The sequence below is a fragment of the Oncorhynchus keta genome, chromosome 11 (assembly GCF_023373465.1).
Source record: "Oncorhynchus keta strain PuntledgeMale-10-30-2019 chromosome 11, Oket_V2, whole genome shotgun sequence".
NCBI lineage: Eukaryota > Metazoa > Chordata > Actinopteri > Salmoniformes > Salmonidae > Oncorhynchus > Oncorhynchus keta.
The window spans coordinates 30,254,011-30,273,027 of NC_068431.1; the positions used below are offsets into that span (position 1 = coordinate 30,254,011).

The following is a 19,017-nucleotide window of genomic DNA, read 5'->3' on the forward strand; positions in this document are numbered from 1 at the left end:
GACAACCTTGGAAGAAAGCAGGAGCCCTCCGGTCTTGAGAGAGGTCTTTTGATAGACAATGTACTCCCTCTATTGGTGAATTACAGAACGACAGCCTCGGTTCACACATGCAGTAAGGCAGTAGTTACTGTACCAACTCTGGTTACAGAGAGCTATAGTGTGTGTAGGCTTTTGTTCCAGCCCATCACTAACACACCTGATATATTATTCAATTAATCATCAAGAACTTGATTAGTTTAATCAAGTGTTTTAAAGTAGTGCTCGGCTGGACCAATAGCATTGTTTCAGGACCATGGGGTGGTCTCCAGGACCATGGGGTGGTCTCCAGGACCATGGGGTGGTCTCCAGGACCAGGGATGGTCTCCAGGACCATGGGGTGGTCTCCAGGACCAGGGATGGTCTCCAGGACCATGGGGTGGTCTCCAGGACCATGGGGTGGTCTCCAGGACCAGGGATGGTCTCCAGGACCATGGGGTGGTCTCCAGGACCATGGGGTGGTCTCCAGGACCATGGGGTGGTCTCCAGGACCAGGGATGGTCTCCAGGACCATGGGGTGGTCTCCAGGACCATGGGGTGGTCTCCAGGACCATGGGGTGGTCTCCAGGACCATGGGGTGTCTCCAGGACCAGGGATGGTCTCCAGGACCAGGGATGGTCTCCAGGACCATGGGGTGGTCTCCAGGATCATGGGGTGGTCTCCAGGACCATGGGGTGGTCTCCAGGACCAGGGATGGTCTCCAGGACCATGGGGTGGTCTCCAGGACCATGGGGTGGTCTCCAGGACCAGGGATGGTCTCCAGGACCATGGGGTGGTCTCCAGGACCAGGGATGGTCTCAGGACCATGGGGTGGTCTCCAGGACCATGGGGTGGTCTCCAGGACCAGGGATGGTCTCCAGGACCATGGGGTGGTCTCCAGGACCAGGGATGGTCTCCAGGACCATGGGGTGGTCTCCAGGACCATGGGGTGGTCTCCAGGACCAGGGATGCTCCCCAGGACCAGGGATGGTCTCCAGGACCAGGGATGGTCTCCAGGACCATGGGGTGGTCTCCAGGACCAGGGATGGTCCATAAAACATTTATTTACTTGTATAGTGGGCATTCATATTATTTCCATCTTTATCTTTACTCACCATGGTCATCCAATAGTATGTTTTCAGGCTTCAGGTCCCTGGAAAAAGACAGCAATACCAGGAGTTAGAAAACCAATAACTAACTTCTCTCTCTTCCATCAGCCTTGTGAGCAGCTGACAGACAGATTTACAAAACTTTGAAAGCTCTCTGCTCTTTGTCTTCCTTTGTCTCTCTTTCTCTCTCCCAACGTCTTGCCATCTATCGTTCTCCCAATCTCTCACTCCCTCCTATCTATCTCTCTCTCCATCCACTCTTATAAGCTGATAGTTGTGTAAACACTAAATATGCTCCATAAAGTTCCTGTAGCCTTGTACGCAGGAAGTCGAGTACCCGCTGAACCATTCTATCAGAACAGCCTTGTGTGTGTGTGTGTGTGTGTGTGTGTGTGTGTGTGTGTGTGTGTGTTTGTGTGTGTATTTCTGTGTGTGTGTGTGTCTGTTCCTGTGTGTGAGTGTGTCTGTTCCTGTGTGTGAGTGTGCCTGTGTGTAGCCTCACCTGTAGACGATCCTCTCTCTGTGCAGGTCCTCCAGGCCACAGGCCAGCTCTGCAGAGTAGAACACAGCCCTCTTCTCCTCAAAGCCGGCCTCTCCCATGTGATAGATGTGGAACTTGAGGTCTCCCCCGTTCATCAGAGTCAGCACTAGACACAGAGCGTCCTTTGTCTCATACGCGTATGCTAGACTCACCTTCAAGACACACAGACAACATGGCCGTCTGCATTAGGCACCAAACAGATGAAAACAAAACAAAACTGACTAAAATGTGGGGGGATTACCTGAACTTGTTCAATAAGAAGTGGTTTTTTTTTGCAAAACGTTTCTCTCATTCTGCTATGGTGTGCCCTAATGAATAGGACACTTGGCTAAGAGACCAGTTTGAAAATCATATTTATACTACTTCTAACATACACAATTAACAAAGCTATGAGGTAGGAGAAGGAGAGTAGCATTTGTGCCACTTTTGGCTAGCACATTGGACCATTTATTTTGGACAACTAAAATATGTTGAAATTATGTGTGGGGTTACTTGAAATGAAAACAAACCCAACTGAATCAAACCCTGATGTTATCTTTTAATTAATAGTGTTATTCTTCTTCTTATTATTATTATGATCTGAGTTATTAGACAGTAGTCTGGAAGAGCCATCTAGACTCAAATGGTCAACATTTTTAATGTTGCTGTCAAAAGCTGAGTTGGATCAACAGTTTAGTTGCGGTCAACAGTTTAGTTGTGGTCGACAGTTGAATTCATTGAGGTCAGTCAACTTGACATCTATATAAGGAAAAATGAGTAAGTGGTGCATCATATATGAATGTAGTTCAGTTGAATTACAATACAAAACATTAATAACAGCTGCTCTTTCCAAGACAGATTGACCAGGTGAATCCAGGGAAAAGCTATGATCCCTTATTGATGTCACTTGTTAAATCTACTTCAGTCAGTGTAGACGAAGGGGAGGAGACAGGTTAAAGAAAGATTTTTAAGCCTTGAGACAATTGAGACATGGATTGTGTGTGTGCCATCCAGAGGATGACTGGGCAAGGCAAAATATTGTAAGTGCCTTTGAACAGGGTATGGTAGCAACTCAATATTAGGAAGGTGTTCTTAATGTTTTGTGCACTCAGAGTATATTACATACAGTACCAGTCAAAAGTTTGGACATACAGTGGGGCAAAAAAGTATTTAGTCAGCCACCAATTGTGCAGGTTCTCCCACGTAAAAAGATGAGAGAGGCCTGTAATTTTCATCATAGGTACACTTCTACTATGACAGACAAAATGAGAAGAAAACAAAGCCAGAAAAATCACATTGTAGGATTTTTTTATGAATGAATTGGCAAATTATGGTGGAAAATATGTATTTGGTCAATAACAAAAGTTTATCTCAATACTTTGTTATACACCCTTTGTTGGCAATGACAGAGGTCAAACGTTTTCTGTAAGTCTTCACAAGGTTTTCACACACTGTTGCTGGTATTTTGGCCCATTCCTCCATGCATATCTCCTCTAGAGCAGTGATGTTTTGGGGCTGTTGCTGGGCGACACAGACTTTCAACTCCCTCCAAAGATTTTCTATGGGGTTGAGATCTGGAGACTGGCTAGGCCACTCCAGGACCTTGAAATGCTTCTTACGAAGCCACTCCTTCGTTGCCCGGGCGGTGTGTTTGGGATCATTGTCAACTGTTTGAACTTGTTATTAGTATAAAAGACACCTGTCCACAACCTCAAACAGTCACACTCCAAACTCCACTATGGCCAAGACGAAAGAGCTGTCAAAGGACACCAGAAGCAAAATTGTAGACCTGCACCAGTCCCTCCTACAGCAAAGCACCCCCACAACATGATGATGCCACCCCTGTGCTTCATGGTTGGGGGTGTTCTTCGGCTTGCAAGTCTCCCCCTTTTTCCTCCAAACATAACAATGGTCATTATGGCCAAACAGTTCTATTTTTCTTTCATCAGACCAGAGGACATTTCTCCAAAAAGTAGAATCTTTGTCCCCATGTGGAGTTGCAAACCGTAGTCTGGCTTTTTTTAATGGCGGTTTTGGAGCAGTGGCTTCTTCCTTGCTTTCAGGTTATGTCGATATAGGGCTCGTTTTACTGTGGATATAGATACTTTTGTACCTGTTTCCTCCAGCATCTTCACATGGTTCTATGGTGTTGTTCTGGGATTGATTTGCACGTTTCGTACCAAAGTATGTTTATCTCTAGGAGACAGAACGCGTCTCCTTCCTGAGTGGTATGACGGCTGTGTGGTCCCATGGTGTTTATACTTACGTACAATTGTTTGTACAGATGAACATGGTACCTTCAGGCATTTGGAAATTGCTCGCAAGGATGAACCAGACTTGTGGAGGTCTACAATAGTTTTAATGTCTTGGCTGATTTCTTTTGATTTTCCCATGATGTCAAGCAAAGAGGCCCTGAGTTTGAAGGTAGGCCTTGAAATACGTCCACAGGTATACCTCCAATTGACTCAAATTATGTCAATTAGCCTATCAGAAGCTTCTAAAGCCATGACATAATTTTCTGAAATTTTCCAAGCTGTTTAAAGGCACATTTAACTTAGTGTATGTAAACTTCTGACCCACTGGAATTGTGATACAGTGAATTATAAGCGAAATAATCTGTCTGTAAACAATTGTTGGAAAAATTACTTGTGTCATGCACAAAGTAGATGTCCTAACCGACTTGCCAAAACTATAGTTTGTTAACCATACATTTGTGGAGTGGTTGAACAACGAGTTTTAATGACTTCAACCTAAGAGTATGTAAACTTCCGACTTCAACTGTACATATATTATACATAATGTGACACATAGTAGGAGGTAAGTGGGTAGCTCATATACTTACTACAAACCTACTGTTGACTTTCTCTAGAATCTGCTTCTCATTCAAGGCCATGGACTCTCCTTTCCTCTTCTTGATCCTCTTCTTCTCCAACTTCTTACATGCGTACATCTTCCCTGTGGCTCGCACCTGGCACGCACACACCTGACATGAAAAGTGGATGAAAGAGAGACAGAGAGAGAGGGGAGAAGATAAATAGAGAAGGCAAGTTAACTGCATATTGTAGGTTTTTCATAGTTGAACACCACAATGTCTACTCTCTCCCAGTAAAAACACTGCCATGGAGGCATGACCATGGCTCAGGCCATTCCACATGAGGAGAGCTCAAGAGGACACCAGTTAATGGCGCTTGTATCCCAAAAACACACAAAGACACAGTTGATAATGGGCCCATCAAATCACATCCACACTGAGGTCTTTGTTGGTCCTCGTTGATCATTTATAAATTCATCCCCTTGAGGGTCTGATGATGAAGATTATAAGAGACCACTATCTTTATTTCTTATTATCCACTTGTAAAATATAATTCTAAATGAAAGGAAGCTTTAGTTAAGGAGACATAGAGACAGAGGCAGACCTTACCTCACCGAAGCCTCCCTTCCCTAATACCCTGTACTGTCGGAATGTGTTCTTAGTGACTGGCTGCCTGTGAGAACACAGAAAAAGGGTCAACACAATACAAAACAACAACTTTATTGTCCCTTCTGGGAAAATGTGCTCAACTTTATCGACATACATTGACTGTACAGCAGCAATGCATCTGAACATACACATTTGACTTTGTAAGCCACTTTTACAAAAGGTTTGCTTTAAGAACACTATTCTGTCAAAGGACAGCAATAGGGGAATAAAACCCTCTTGTTTAATACATTCTGTCTTATCTTATAAATGGACTTGAGTTCGGCCCAACACCAAAGACCAGATAGGACTACTTTCTTAAGGCTTTAACAAAGTGTTGGCTTATTTACTGTGAGTCAAAAGTTGCATTCCAAATGGGACACTATTCCCTATATACTGCACTTCGTTTGACGAGTGCCCTATGGGCCCTGGTCAAACGTTGTGCACTATAAAAAGGGAATAGGGTGCCATTTGGGATACACACCGTGATGAAAGAGTAAAGATAAACGTATCTCCTTAGTCACACCGATGCCTCCTATAGGAAGACCATTGCAGAAGCCTTGCCTCTGCTAGGCTGGAGATTGGAGACATGTTCTGTTTGCTAATGTATTAAATATAGAGACCAGGACTCATGTATTTACATAAATAAATCTGTTCCCCCAAAATACTTATTTGCATCCCATGCATGATTGGCCTGCTGGGATAAAGGTCTTTAAATGACCCATAAAGGACACGCATGAGTATGGATATGAACAATACCAAAACTGGAATGTGCAATAATGACTGTATAAAATAAATAATTGAAATACTGAGCAATATTGTACGCTCAAAACAATCGGGATGTTATGATATTTTATAATAATACAAATTGCTCAGAAAAATAGATTTGGTTTAATTTGTCATATTTTTCTTACTCAAAAGTTGGGTTAAAAATTATTGACACCCATAAAGATTCTTATCAATAAAGTAGTCAAAAGTTTAGTATTTGTTCCCATATTCCAAGCACGCAATAACTACATAAAGGTTGCGACTCTACAATCTTGCTGAATGCATTTGCAGTTTGTTTTGGTTGTGTTTCTGATTATTTTGTGCCCCATAGAAATGAATGGTAAATAATGTACTGTCATTTTTGGAGTCACTTTTATTGTAAATAAGAATAGAATATGCTTCTCAACACTTGACATTAATGTGGACACTGCCATGATTACGGATATCATGATCAAAGATCATAGCCCCAAGACATACTAACCTCCCGGTTATTGGTAAGCATTGGCGTCAACATGGGCCAGCATCCCTATGGAACGCTTTTGACACCTTGTAGAGTCCATGCCTCAACAAATGTCTTAATGTTTTGTACACTAAGCCGAGTGACAAAAGACACAGCCCCACTAAGTGGTAGAGGGTACAGTGCCTTCGGAAAGTATTCAGACCCCTTGACTTTTTCCACATTTTGTTACGTTACAGCCTTATTCTAAAATGGATTAAATATTATTTTCTCAGCAAATCAAATGTTATTTGTCACATACCCCGAATACAACAGGTGTAGTAGACCTTACAGTGAAATGCTTACTTACAAGCCCTTAACCAACAATGTTGTTTTAAGAAAAATAAGTGTTAAGAAAGTATTTACAAAAATAAACAGAAGTAATTAAAAAAAATAATAATAATGCTAATAATCCGGGCAGCCATTTGATTAGCCGTTCAGGAGTCTTATGGCTTGGGGTAGAAGCTGTTAAGAGGTCTTTTGGACCTCAACTTGGCGCTCCGGTACCGCTTGCCATGCGGTAGCAGAGAGAACAGTATATTACTAGGGTGGCTGGAGTCTTTGGCAATTTGACACCACCTGGTATAGAGGTCCTGGATGGCAGGAAGCTTGGCCCCAGCGATGTACTGGGCCGTACGCACTACCCTCTGTAGTGCCTTGCGGTCGGAGGCCGAGCAGTTGCCATATCAGGCGGTGATGCATGCAGTCAGGATGCTCTCGATGGTGCAGCTGAAGAACTGTTTGAGGATCTGAGGACCCATGCTAAATCGTTTCAGTCTCCCGAGGGGGAATAGGCATTGTCATGCCCTCTTCACAACTGTCTTGGTGTGTGTGGACCATGATAATTAATTGGGGATGTGGAAACCAAGGAACTTGAAGCTCTCAACCTGCTCCACAACAGCCCCGTCGATGAGAATGGGGGCGTGCTCGGCCCTCCTTTTCCTGTAGTCCACAATCATCTCCTTTGTCTTGTTCACATTGAGGGAGAGGTTGTTATCCTGGCACCACACTGCCAGGTCTCTGACCTCCTCCCTATAGGCTGTTTCATCATTGTCGTGAACAGGCCTACCACTGTTGTGTTGTCGGCAAACTTAATGATGGTGTTGGAGTCATGCTTGACCATGCAGTCATGGGTGAACAGGGAGTACAGGAGGGGACTGAGCACGAACCCTTGAGGGGCCTCCATGTTGAGGATCAGCGTGGTATATTTGTTGTTACCTACCCTTATCACCTGGAGACAGCCCGTCAGGAAGTCCAGGATCCAGTTGCAGAAGGAGGTGTTTAGTCCCAGGGTCCTTAGCTTGGCGATGAGCTTTGAGGGCACTATGATGTTGAACGCTGAGCTGTAGTCAATGAAAAGCATTCTCACGTAGGTGTTCCTTTTGTCCAGGTGTGAAAGGGCAGTGTGGAGTGCAATACAGATTGCATCGTCTGTGGATCTGTTGGGGTGGTATGCAAATTGGAGCGGGTCTAGGGTATCTGGGATAATGGTGTTGTGAGCCATGACCAGCCTTTGAAAGCACTTCATGGCTACAGACGTGAGTGCTACAGGTCAGGAGTCCTTTAGGCAGGTTACCTTAGTGTTCTTGGGCACAGGGACTATGGTGATCTGCTTGAAACATGCTGGTTTAAGACACTTGCCAGTTGCTCACAGTCGTCTGGAACATATTCCAGTCTGTGCTAGCAAAACAGTTCTGTAGCTTAGAATCTGCATCATCTGACCACTTCCGTATTGAGTGGAATCTACACACAATGACAAAGCGACAGGTTTTTTGAAATGTTTGCAAATATATAAAAAACAAAAACAGAAATAGCTTATTTACATAAGTATTCAGACCCTTTGCTATGAGACTCGAAATTGAGCTCAGGTGCATCCTGTTTCCATTTATCATCCTTGAGATATTTCTAGAACTTGATTGGAGTCCACCTGTGGTAAATTGATTGGACATGATTTGCAAAGGCTCACACCTGTTCATATAAGGTCCCACAGTGCATCTCGGAGCAAAAACCAAGCCTCTTCCTAGAGCTGGCCGCATGGGCAAACTGAGCAATCGGGGGAGAAGGGCCTTGGTCAGGGAGCTCTGATAAAGCTATAGAGTTACTCTGTGGAGATGGGAGAGTCTTCCAGAATGATAACCATCTCTGCAGCACTCCACCAATCAGGCCTTTATGGTAGAAAGGCCCGCTTGGAGTTTGCCAAAAGGCACCTAAAGACTCTCAGACCATGAGAAACAGATTCTCTGGTCTGATGAAACCAAGATTGAACTCTTTGGTCTGAATGCCAAGCATCACATCTGGAGGAAACCTGGCACGGTGAAGCATGGTGGTGGCAGCATCACGCTGTGGGAATGCTTTTCAGCGGCAGGGACTAGTCAGGATCGAGGGAAAGATGAACGGAGCAAAGTACAGAGAGATCCTTGATGAAAACCTGCTCCAGAGCACTCAGGACCTCAGACTGGGGCGAAGGTCAACCTTCCAACAGGACAAGGACCCTAAGCACACAGCCAAGACAACACAGGAGTGGCTTCGGGGTAAGTCTCTGAATGTCCTTGAATGGCCCAGCCAGAGCTCGGACTTGCACCTGATCGAACATTTTTTATTTATTTTTTATTTAACTAGGCAAGTCAGTTAAGAACAAATTCTTATTTTCAATGACGGCCTAGGAACAGTGGGTTAACTGCCGCCCCATCTCTGGAGAGACCTGAAAATAGCTGTTCATAAACACTCCCCATCTAACCTGAAAAGCTTGAGAGGATCTGCAGAGAAGAATGGGAGAAACTCCCCAAATACAGGTGTGCCAAGCTTGTAGCGTCATACCCAAGAAGACTCACTGCCAAAGGTGCTTCAACAAAGTACTGAGTAAAGGGTCTGAATACTTATGAAAATGTGATATTTCTGTTTAAAAATATATATAAATTAGAAAAACATTCTACAAACCTGTTTTTGTTCTGTCATTTTGGGGTATTGTGTGTAGATTGATGAGGGGAAAAAACAATTTAGTCAATTTTAGAATAAGACTAACATAACAAAATGTGGAAAAAGTCAAGGGGTCTGACTACTTTCTGAAGGCACTGTATATGGAGGCGGTATGAAGTAACAGTGACATTTAATCACTCGCGCTGTGTAGGGGTTTTCTCTAAGTCTGTCTGTCTGTCTGTCTGTCTGTCTGTCTGTCTGTCTGTCTGTCTGCCTGCCTGCCTGCCTGCCTGCCTGCCTGCCTGCCTGCCTGCCTGCCTGCCTGTCTGTCTGTCTGTCTGTCTGTCTGTCTGTCTGTCTGTCTGTACCTCTCCAGCCACTTCCACTGCAGGAATCGGTTATAGTACATGCTGTCGATGTAGTCTGCGAAGGGAGCCACACTCAGGTAGTCATGGATCAGTCTAAAACAGAGGACAGAGAGACAGAAGGCAGTCAGAAAACAGACAGCCCACTAACTAGGCCTGAGGTCCCTCCTAAGGCCCAGAGTTCTTCCTGGTCAGGTCACATGGTCAAGAAGACCCCCATGCCCTACACATATACCATGCTGCTACGCCATGGGCCCATCTCTCTGACTACTATACCCCAAACATCAGTTCACATCTAAACATTCATTAACCACAACCAGAGGCAGCAATGACACAAAAGGTCTGTTCAGGGTCGTAGTGTTGTTGGAACAGTTGTGAGAATGTTCAAAAATAGAAACAATGCTGAGCGGAATGGCGGGTGATTGAAGTGGCTAAGGGTGATTAATTAGAACAATATTCATCAGCAGCCACATACCCTTAACATGCTATTGACACGCCCAGTGTGGACAACTGTTCAGAGGATGTTGCACAATGCAGTAGACAAGTTTATAGGAAAACTCACTGAAAATTACCCTTTATTCTTAACTGACTTCCTTTGTTGAATAATGGAGAAGTTATCTTTATCTTTTTTCTGATCTTGAATACATCCCATATGCTGAGTAAGTATTATATGTTAGTGTATTCTCTGTTACTGTGTTTCTGTGTTGAGAGACAGACTCACCTGGTGCACTCATTGAAGAGTTCTTTACAGGGCTCCTGCTCCAGCCTCTCTGTAAACTGACCCACCATGTCCTCCCCCAACTCAGGAATGTGATCCTCTGACTACAGGGTGATGGAACACAATACAACATGAATGACGTATATATGACATCATAGGCCCAGATTAAGCCCACTCCTGGATTAAAAAGCATGCTCGATGGAGTATCTCAATTGAAAGTGATTTTTAATCCAGGAATAGGTTTAGTCTGGTTCTGGGAAACCACACATCAACATTATTGAATATTTGACATGAAATCACTCATTGCCTGAGAATAGGTTATTCTACTGTACCTTTGGGCTGAAGTACTTGTCTAGGAGCTCCTGAGCACACTCCCTCCTCTTCTCATCTGGACTGACCTCATACTCTGCCTGGTGGGGGGAAGAAACAGTAACATACATTATTCAAACAGATGCACAAGCACACACCTGTACAGTGACATCTGCTCCAATAGGTCAGTTCTACCTTTTCCACTATAGCTAGTAGCCTTCAATCACAGTACTTTCTGTACAACCTCTAATGGTACTAGAACCACGTTACCAAATCACTGTAGTAGGCATGAAATAGAAAAATACTTTTTGAATAGAAAGAGGTATTACCAATATGAACATTGTTTATTTCATCATAAAATGTTTTGGTTTCATGCCTACTGAACACGACCCAGGCCTACTGTAAGTACCTCCCCTCCCTAGTACACTACAGCACAGTTCTACAGAGTCACGAACCTGGGTCCCACTCCTAACCACCATTTTGATTCATAGTTCTCTCTGGGTTGTTGATTCCTAAATCCCAAATACAACAGCATCAGGCCCTTGTGTCATGCCACCCTCCACCCTCCATCCAGCAGCATGATTTACAGTACGCTAAGAGCCTCACTTTAAAGTGCGTCCGCTGGACTCGCAGCACAACTTGTCCATAATGGTTAGTGACAGTTCAGACGGTTCAAATCTCATTTGCTCTCTCTCATGTAGCCCAGGCTCTGTGAGAGGCAGGAAGGAGACTGTGCAGTAAAAGGACGTGCTCACTACTTATGAAGTCGGAGAAGACTGTCTGCTATCTCTTATTTCACAAAGTCAGCCATCTATTCATCATTCTACTTCCATTGACTATTTTCACTGTGCTAGTAGCATCCTCCTATTAAGCCTTTTTATACTTGTAGGCTTTTGCATTTGTTAATAAACCAGAGAGGATCTAGCTACAACAACACTCCTCAGATCAACATACACGTGTGCCAGTTATAATGTGTTAGAGGGAAGGAGGTAAAGTGGATCGGTCATGACTGAGTGTGTGTGAATGTGTGCATGCAGGAATGAGTGTGTGTGAATGTGTGCATGCAGGAATGAGTGTGGTGTATGTGTGTATATGTGTGCTCCAGAACAGTATATTAGAAGAATGCCACAGGGGTCAGCCAGGGTGGAAATAGGAAGTTCAGGTTTATAATTGAGCCATTAGCCATTAGGAGGGGGATCCCCCCTGCCCCCCCCCCCCCTGTGACTGGTGGGAAGAACACCACAAATGTGACCTAAACATTCTTCCACAAGAGCGTAGCGCGGGGCACATTCACTGAGAAAGAAGATGAGGGGGAGGGGCAGCGGAGGGTGGTATAATTACTTTTCTCCCAGAAGTCACGAGTTCCTGTATTCCATTAGCTACTAACCTCCCCTCCGACCCTTCCCTTCAACCCTTAACCTCCCCTCTGACCCTTCCCTCCTACCTTACCCATCCCTCCTCACCTCTCCTACCCTTCCCTACTATCCTCCTACCCTACCCTTCCCTTCCCTCCTCTACTCTCCTACCCTACCCTCCTCTCCTCTCCTACCCTTCCCTCCTCTCCTACCCTTCCCTCCCATCCTACCCATCCCTCCCCTACTATCCTTCTACCCTTCCCTTCCCTCCTACACTTCTCTCCCCTCCTACACTTTCCCCTAATACATCTAGATAAGCCAATTCAGAGTCCTTCTGAAGATGTGCATCTCGAGGAAAAACAAACACAAGAGTTTTAATCCTGCCTGTCTGTCTTTCTTACCACAGCGTCCAGAAATTTGACACAACGTCTCAGCTCAGCCCGGGTTTCACAGAACTGCCGAAAGAGCGTGCGTCCGATTGGCTGCCGCTCACAAATACTGATGTAGTCTTTCTCTGTTGAAGGACACAAGACAAGACAGAGAGGGAGTCAATGAGGGCCTCTCTCAGGGTAGAATAAAAACACTCAAGCACAAAAACACACATTACAAGTCGGGCTGATGTATACAAATATATACTGTGCATAATACACGTGCTCACGCCTACTCAAATGCATTTGTGCACGTAAACACATTGTATATATACACACACACACACACACACACACACACACACACACACACACACACACACACACACAGAGCATATTAGCAAATGTATGAGTACTATGGTATCAAACTACCAAACCATTGCCGGAGGAAAATGGCGATTTGCATCTGTGGCTCAGGTAGACACAAAGGATATCGAGGAGGCTGTATAATGGATCCAGGAGGACGTGTGCAGGTAGCCGTTATTGATAGCAACCGTGACTAAATACATTGAGAGCTACTCCAAGCTTGTCTCTGTAACCAGAGAGCAGCTGTAGACACATACCAGCACACGTGCACATGCACATGCACACCGCTATAGCTAGCTGTTCATAAAGACGACGGCAGAGAATGTTCCTTTTCCATTCTCTGAATATGCAAAAGGAGAACATCTTTTGGTATTTTTCAGGAGCATACATTGTTTTGGAAGTGTTAGGCCTATATGTGCCGTAAGTTACCTTACATGTTCTCAACTCAAACACAAAAGCTCTACTGTGCCTTAATGAAATTAATTTAAGTTTATTTATAACTTAATTCATTTAGTTTTGTTAGAAGTTAATCCTGTTTTGAGATAATACTGTAGAGATGTCCAGTGATGCACCCTAAGGTTTAAATCATGTTGCAGACTAATTTAGCAACACACTTTTCTTATTTGGGTCGACAATGTCTTATTTGTCATCGATCAAATTACAGATTTGCCCTTTAATGTCACTATAAAAATAGAACTACCCATGTCTTTCCACTAAATCATTTTGATACATGTTCATCATCTGTCGGTTGTTGTGGTTCTGTTGTGTATCTATAGGGCCCTATGTGTTCTGTCAGTGTATGTGGTCTCTGATTGGGTTCTGCAATGGAACGGTGAGAAGGACAAAACAAGATTTGACCCCCTAATGGCTGTTTCATAGAGATAATCGCATTAGCCACAAAGCAATTTCATTCAGTCCTTGACAGAGGCTCTATTGACAGTAAGATAGTTGGAAGAGATCATGCAGATCCCCCCCCTGAGCCCTGGCCTTTCTCACATCTATTGTTGCTTTCAATGGATGGATGGTTTTTGGCCCTGTTACAAAACCACCTGACTCGACCAAAATGTCAGAAGATTGAGAGGAGAATTGAAGTCATACAATAAATCACTGCATTTGATGACATTTAATACATTCAACGACTATACACTTGATTCCACAGGCTTCATGTTTACATCATTGATGGGCTCTTAAAAACCGTGTAGTGATGTTCCAATTGTGAAATTCATCCCACAAGATTACAGCCATTAAAACACTAAGCTATTTGGATTCTGCGACATATCGCATTGGGGCAAATAGCCTGATACTGTCCTCTGCCTTGATCCATCTTCTCTCTCTGCATGCTGCTCTGACTATCAATAGGGGCAAATAGCCTGATACTGTCCTCTGCCTTGATCCATCTTCTCTCGCTGCATGCTGCTCTGACTATCAATAGGGGCAAATAGCCTGATACTGTCCTCTGCCTTGATCCATCTTCTCTCCCTGCATGCTGCTCTGACTATCAATAGGGGCAAATAGCCTGATACTGCCCTCTGCCTTGATCCATCTTCTCTCCCTGCATGCTGCTCTGACTATCAATAGGGGCAAATAGCCTGATACTGCCCTCTGCCTTGATCCATCTTCTCCATCTTCTCTGCATGCTGCTCTGACTATCAATAGGGGCAAATAGCCTGATACTGTCCTCTGCCTTGATCCATCTTCTCTCTCTGCATGCTGCTCTGACTATCAATAGGGGCAAATAGCCTGATACTGTCCTCTGCCTTGATCCATCTTCTCTCTCTGCATGCTGCTCTGACTATCAATAGGGGCAAATAGCCTGATACTGTCCTCTGCCTTGATCCATCTTCTCTCTCTGCATGTCCTCTGCCTTGATCCATCTTCTCTCTCTGCATGCTGCTCTGACTATCAATAGGGGCAAATAGCCTGATACTGTCCCCTGCCTTGATCCATCTTCTCTCTCTGCATGCTGCTCTGACTATCAATAGGGGCAAATAGCCTGATACTGTCCTCTGCCTTGATCCATCTTCTCTCTCTGCATGCTGCTCTGACTATCAATAGGGGCAAATAGCCTGATACTGTCCTCTGCCTTGATCCATCTTCTCTCCCTGCATGCTGCTCTGACTATCAATAGGGGCAAATAGCCTGATACTGTCCTCTCCATCTTCTCTCTGCCTGCTGATCCATCTTCTCTCTGCCTGCCATGCTGCTCTGACTATCAATAGGGGCAAATAGCCTGATACTGTCCTCTGCCTTGATCCATCTTCTCTCTCTGCATGCTGCTCTGACTATCAATAGGGGCAAATAGCCTGATACTGTCCTCTGCCTTGATCCATCTTCTCTCTCTGCATGCTGCTCTGACTATCAATAGGGGCAAATAGCCTGATACTGTCCTCTGCCTTGATCCATCTTCTCTCCTGCATGCTGCTCTGACTATCAATAGGGGCAAATAGCCTGATACTGCCCTCTGCCTTGATCCATCTTCTCTCCCTGCATGCTGCTCTGACTATCAATAGGGGCAAATAGCCTGATACTGCCCTCTGCCTTGATCCATCTTCTCTCCCTGCATGCTGCTCTGACTATCAATAGGGGCAAATAGCCTGATACTGCCCTCTGCCTTGATCCATCTTCTCTCCTGCATGCTGCTCTGACTATCAATAGGGGCAAATAGCCTGATACTGTCCTCTGCCTTGATCCATCTTCTCTCTCTGCATGCTGCTCTGACTATCAATAGGGGCAAATAGCCTGATACTGTCCTCTGCCTTGATCCATCTTCTCTCCTGCATGCTGCTCTGACTATCAATAGGGGCAAATAGCCTGATACTGCCCTCTGCCTTGATCCATCTTCTCTCTCTGCATGCTGCTCTGACTATCAATAGGGGCAAATAGCCTGATACTGTCCTCTGCCTTGATCCATCTTCTCTCTCTGCATGCTGCTCTGACTATCAATAGGGGCAAATAGCCTGATACTGTCCTCTGCCTTGATCCATCTTCTCTCTCTGCATGCTGCTCTGACTATCAATAGGGGCAAATAGCCTGATACTGTCCTCTGCCTTGATCCATCTTCTCTCTCTGCATGCTGCTCTGACTATCAATAGGGGCAAATAGCCTGATACTGTCCTCTGCCTTGATCCATCTTCTCTCCCTGCATGCTGCTCTGACTATCAATAGGGGCAAATAGCCTGATACTGCCCTCTGCCTTGATCCATCTTCTCTCCCTGCATGCTGCTCTGACTATCAATAGGGGCAAATAGCCTGATACTGTCCTCTGCCTTGATCCATCTTCTCTCTCTGCATGCTGCTCTGACTATCAATAGGGGCAAATAGCCTGATACTGTCCTCTGCCTTGATCCATCTTCTCTCTCTGCATGCTGCTCTGACTATCAATAGGGGCAAATAGCCTGATACTGTCCTCTGCCTTGATCCATCTTCTCTCCCTGCATGCTGCTCTGACTATCAATAGGGGCAAATAGCCTGATACTGTCCTCTGCCTTGATCCATCTTCTCTCTCTGCATGCTGCTCTGACTATCAATAGGGGCAAATAGCCTGATACTGTCCTCTGCCTTGATCCATCTTCTCTCCCTGCATGCTGCTCTGACTATCAATAGGGGCAAATAGCCTGATACTGTCCTCTGCCTTGATCCATCTTCTCTCCCTGCATGCTGCTCTGACTATCAATAGGGGCAAATAGCCTGATACTGCCCTCTGCCTTGATCCATCTTCTCTCCCTGCATGCTGCTCTGACTATCAATAGGGGCAAATAGCCTGATACTGCCCTCTGCCTTGATCCATCTTCTCTCTCTGCATGCTGCTCTGACTATCAATAGGGGCAAATAGCCTGATACTGTCCTCTGCCTTGATCCATCTTCTCTCCCTGCATGCTGCTCTGACTATCAATAGGGGCAAATAGCCTGATACTGTCCTCTGCCTTGATCCATCTTCTCTCTGCATGCTGCTCTGACTATCAATAGGGGCAAATAGCCTGATACTGTCCTCTGCCTTGATCCATCTTCTCTCCCTGCATGCTGCTCTGACTATCAATAGGGGCAAATAGCCTGATACTGTCCTCTGCCTTGATCCATCTTCTCTCCTGCATGCTGCTCTGACTATCAATAGGGGCAAATAGCCTGATACTGCCCTCTGCCTTGATCCATCTTCTCTCCCTGCATGCTGCTCTGACTATCAATAGGGGCAAATAGCCTGATACTGTCCTCTGCCTTGATCCATCTTCTCTCCCTGCATGCTGCTCTGACTATCAATAGGGGCAAATAGCCTGATACTGTCCTCTGCCTTGATCCATCTTCTCTCCCTGCATGCTGCTCTGACTATCAATAGGGGCAAATAGCCTGATACTGCCCTCTGCCTTGATCCATCTTCTCTCTCTGCATGCTGCTCTGACTATCAATAGGGGCAAATAGCCTGATACTGTCCTCTGCCTTGATCCATCTTCTCTCTCTGCATGCTGCTCTGACTATCAATAGGGGCAAATAGCCTGATACTGTCCTCTGCCTTGATCCATCTTCTCTCTCTGCATGCTGCTCTGACTATCAATAGGGGCAAATAGCCTGATACTGTCCTCTGCCTTGATCCATCTTCTCTCCCTGCATGCTGCTCTGACTATCAATAGGGGCAAATAGCCTGATACTGTCCTCTGCCTTGATCCATCTTCTCTCTCTGCATGCTGCTCTGACTATCAATAGGGGCAATTCTCTGATAACAGAGTCAAATGTATGGAGAGAGGAGGGAGGCAGAGAGTGTCAGCGGCAATGTGGTAAACCTGAAGCCAGTGCTCATTAACAGTTACAGAGAGTGTGAGCGGCAGTGTGGTAAACCTGAAGCTAGGGCTCATAAACAGCTTCAGAGAGTGTGAGCGGCAGTGTGGTAAACCTGAAGCCAGGGCTCATAAACAGCTTCAGAGAGTGTGAGCGGCAGTGTGGTAAACCTGAAGCCAGGGCTCATTAACAGTTACAGAGAGTGTGAGCGGCAGTGTGGTAAACCTGAAGCCAGTGCTCATTAACAGTTACAGAGAGTGTGAGCGGCAGTGTGGTAAACCTGAAGCCAGGGCTCATTAACAGTTACAGAGAGTGTGAGCGGCAGTGTGGTAAACCTGAAGCCAGGGCTCATTAACAGTTACAGAGAGTGTGAGCGGCAGTGTGGTAAACCTGAAGCCAGTGCTCATTAACAGTTACAGAGAGTGTGAGCGGCAGTGTGGTAAACCTGAAGCCAGGGCTCATTAACAGTTACAGAGAGTGTGAGCGGCAGTGTGGTAAACCTGAAGCCAGTGCTCATTAACAGTTACAGAGAGTGTGAGCGGCAGTGTGGTAAACCTGAAGCCAGGGCTCATTAACAGTTACAGAGAGTGTGAGCGGCAGTGTGGTAAACCTGAAGCCAGTGCTCATTAACAGTTACAGAGAGTGTGAGCGGCAGTGTGGTAAACCTGAAGCCAGGGCTCATTAACAGTTTCAGAGAGTGTGAGCGGCAGTGTGGTAAACCTGAAGCCAGTGCTCATTAACAGTTACAGAGAGTGTGAGCGGCAGTGTGGTAAACCTGAAGCCAGGGCTCATTAACAGTTACAGAGAGTGTGAGCGGCAGTGTGGTAAACCTGAAGCCAGGGCTCATTAACAGTTACAGAGAGTGTGAGCGGCAATGTGGTAAACCTGAAGCCAGGGCTCATTAACAGTTTCAGAGAGTGTGAGCGGCAGTGTGGTAAACCTGAAGCCAGGGCTCATTAACAGTTACAGAGAGTGTGAGCGGCAATGTGGTAAACCTGAAGCCAGGGCTCATTAACAGTTACAGAGAGTGTGAGCGGCAGTGTGGTAAACCTGAAGCCAGGGCTCATTAACAGTTACAGAGAGTGTGAGCGGCAGTGTGGTAAACCTGAAGCCAGTGCTCATTAACAGTTACAGAGAGTGTGAGCGGCAGTGTGGTAAACCTGAAGCCAGGGCTCATTAACAGTTACAGAGAGTGTGAGCGGCAGTGTGGTAAACCTGAAGCCAGGGCTCATTAACAGTTACAGAGAGTGTGAGCGGCAGTGTGGTAAACCTGAAGCCAGTGCTCATTAACAGTTACAGAGAGTGTGAGCGGCAGTGTGGTAAACCTGAAGCCAGTGCTCATTAACAGTTACAGAGAGTGTGAGCGGCAGTGTGGTAAACCTGAAGCCAGTGCTCATTAACAGTTACAGAGAGTGTGAGCGGCAGTGTGGTAAACCTGAAGCCAGTGCTCATTAACAGTTACAGAGAGTGTGAGCGGCAATGTGGTAA

General features: G+C 45.4%; 1 protein-coding gene across 2 annotated transcripts in view; it reads right to left on the minus strand.

The window, feature by feature from the left end:
- Window positions 1-19,017, minus strand: part of LOC118378501 (G protein-coupled receptor kinase 6-like) — a 56,327-nt gene that overhangs the window by 11,072 nt on the left and 26,238 nt on the right. Inside the window, exons 3-10 of one of the 2 annotated variants that reach the window (XM_052456984.1) lie at window positions 12,430-12,542; window positions 10,697-10,774; window positions 10,368-10,468; window positions 9,650-9,742; window positions 5,066-5,129; window positions 4,487-4,627; window positions 1,627-1,817; window positions 1,131-1,168 (exon numbers count right to left, since the gene is read on the minus strand). In XM_052456984.1, coding sequence (XP_052312944.1) covers window positions 1,131-1,168; window positions 1,627-1,817; window positions 4,487-4,627; window positions 5,066-5,129; window positions 9,650-9,742; window positions 10,368-10,468; window positions 10,697-10,774; window positions 12,430-12,542 — 819 coding nt within the window. The remainder of the gene's footprint in view (window positions 1-1,130; window positions 1,169-1,626; window positions 1,818-4,486; window positions 4,628-5,065; window positions 5,130-9,649; window positions 9,743-10,367; window positions 10,469-10,696; window positions 10,775-12,429; window positions 12,543-19,017) is intronic. The other variant, XM_052456985.1, reaches the window with a different exon arrangement.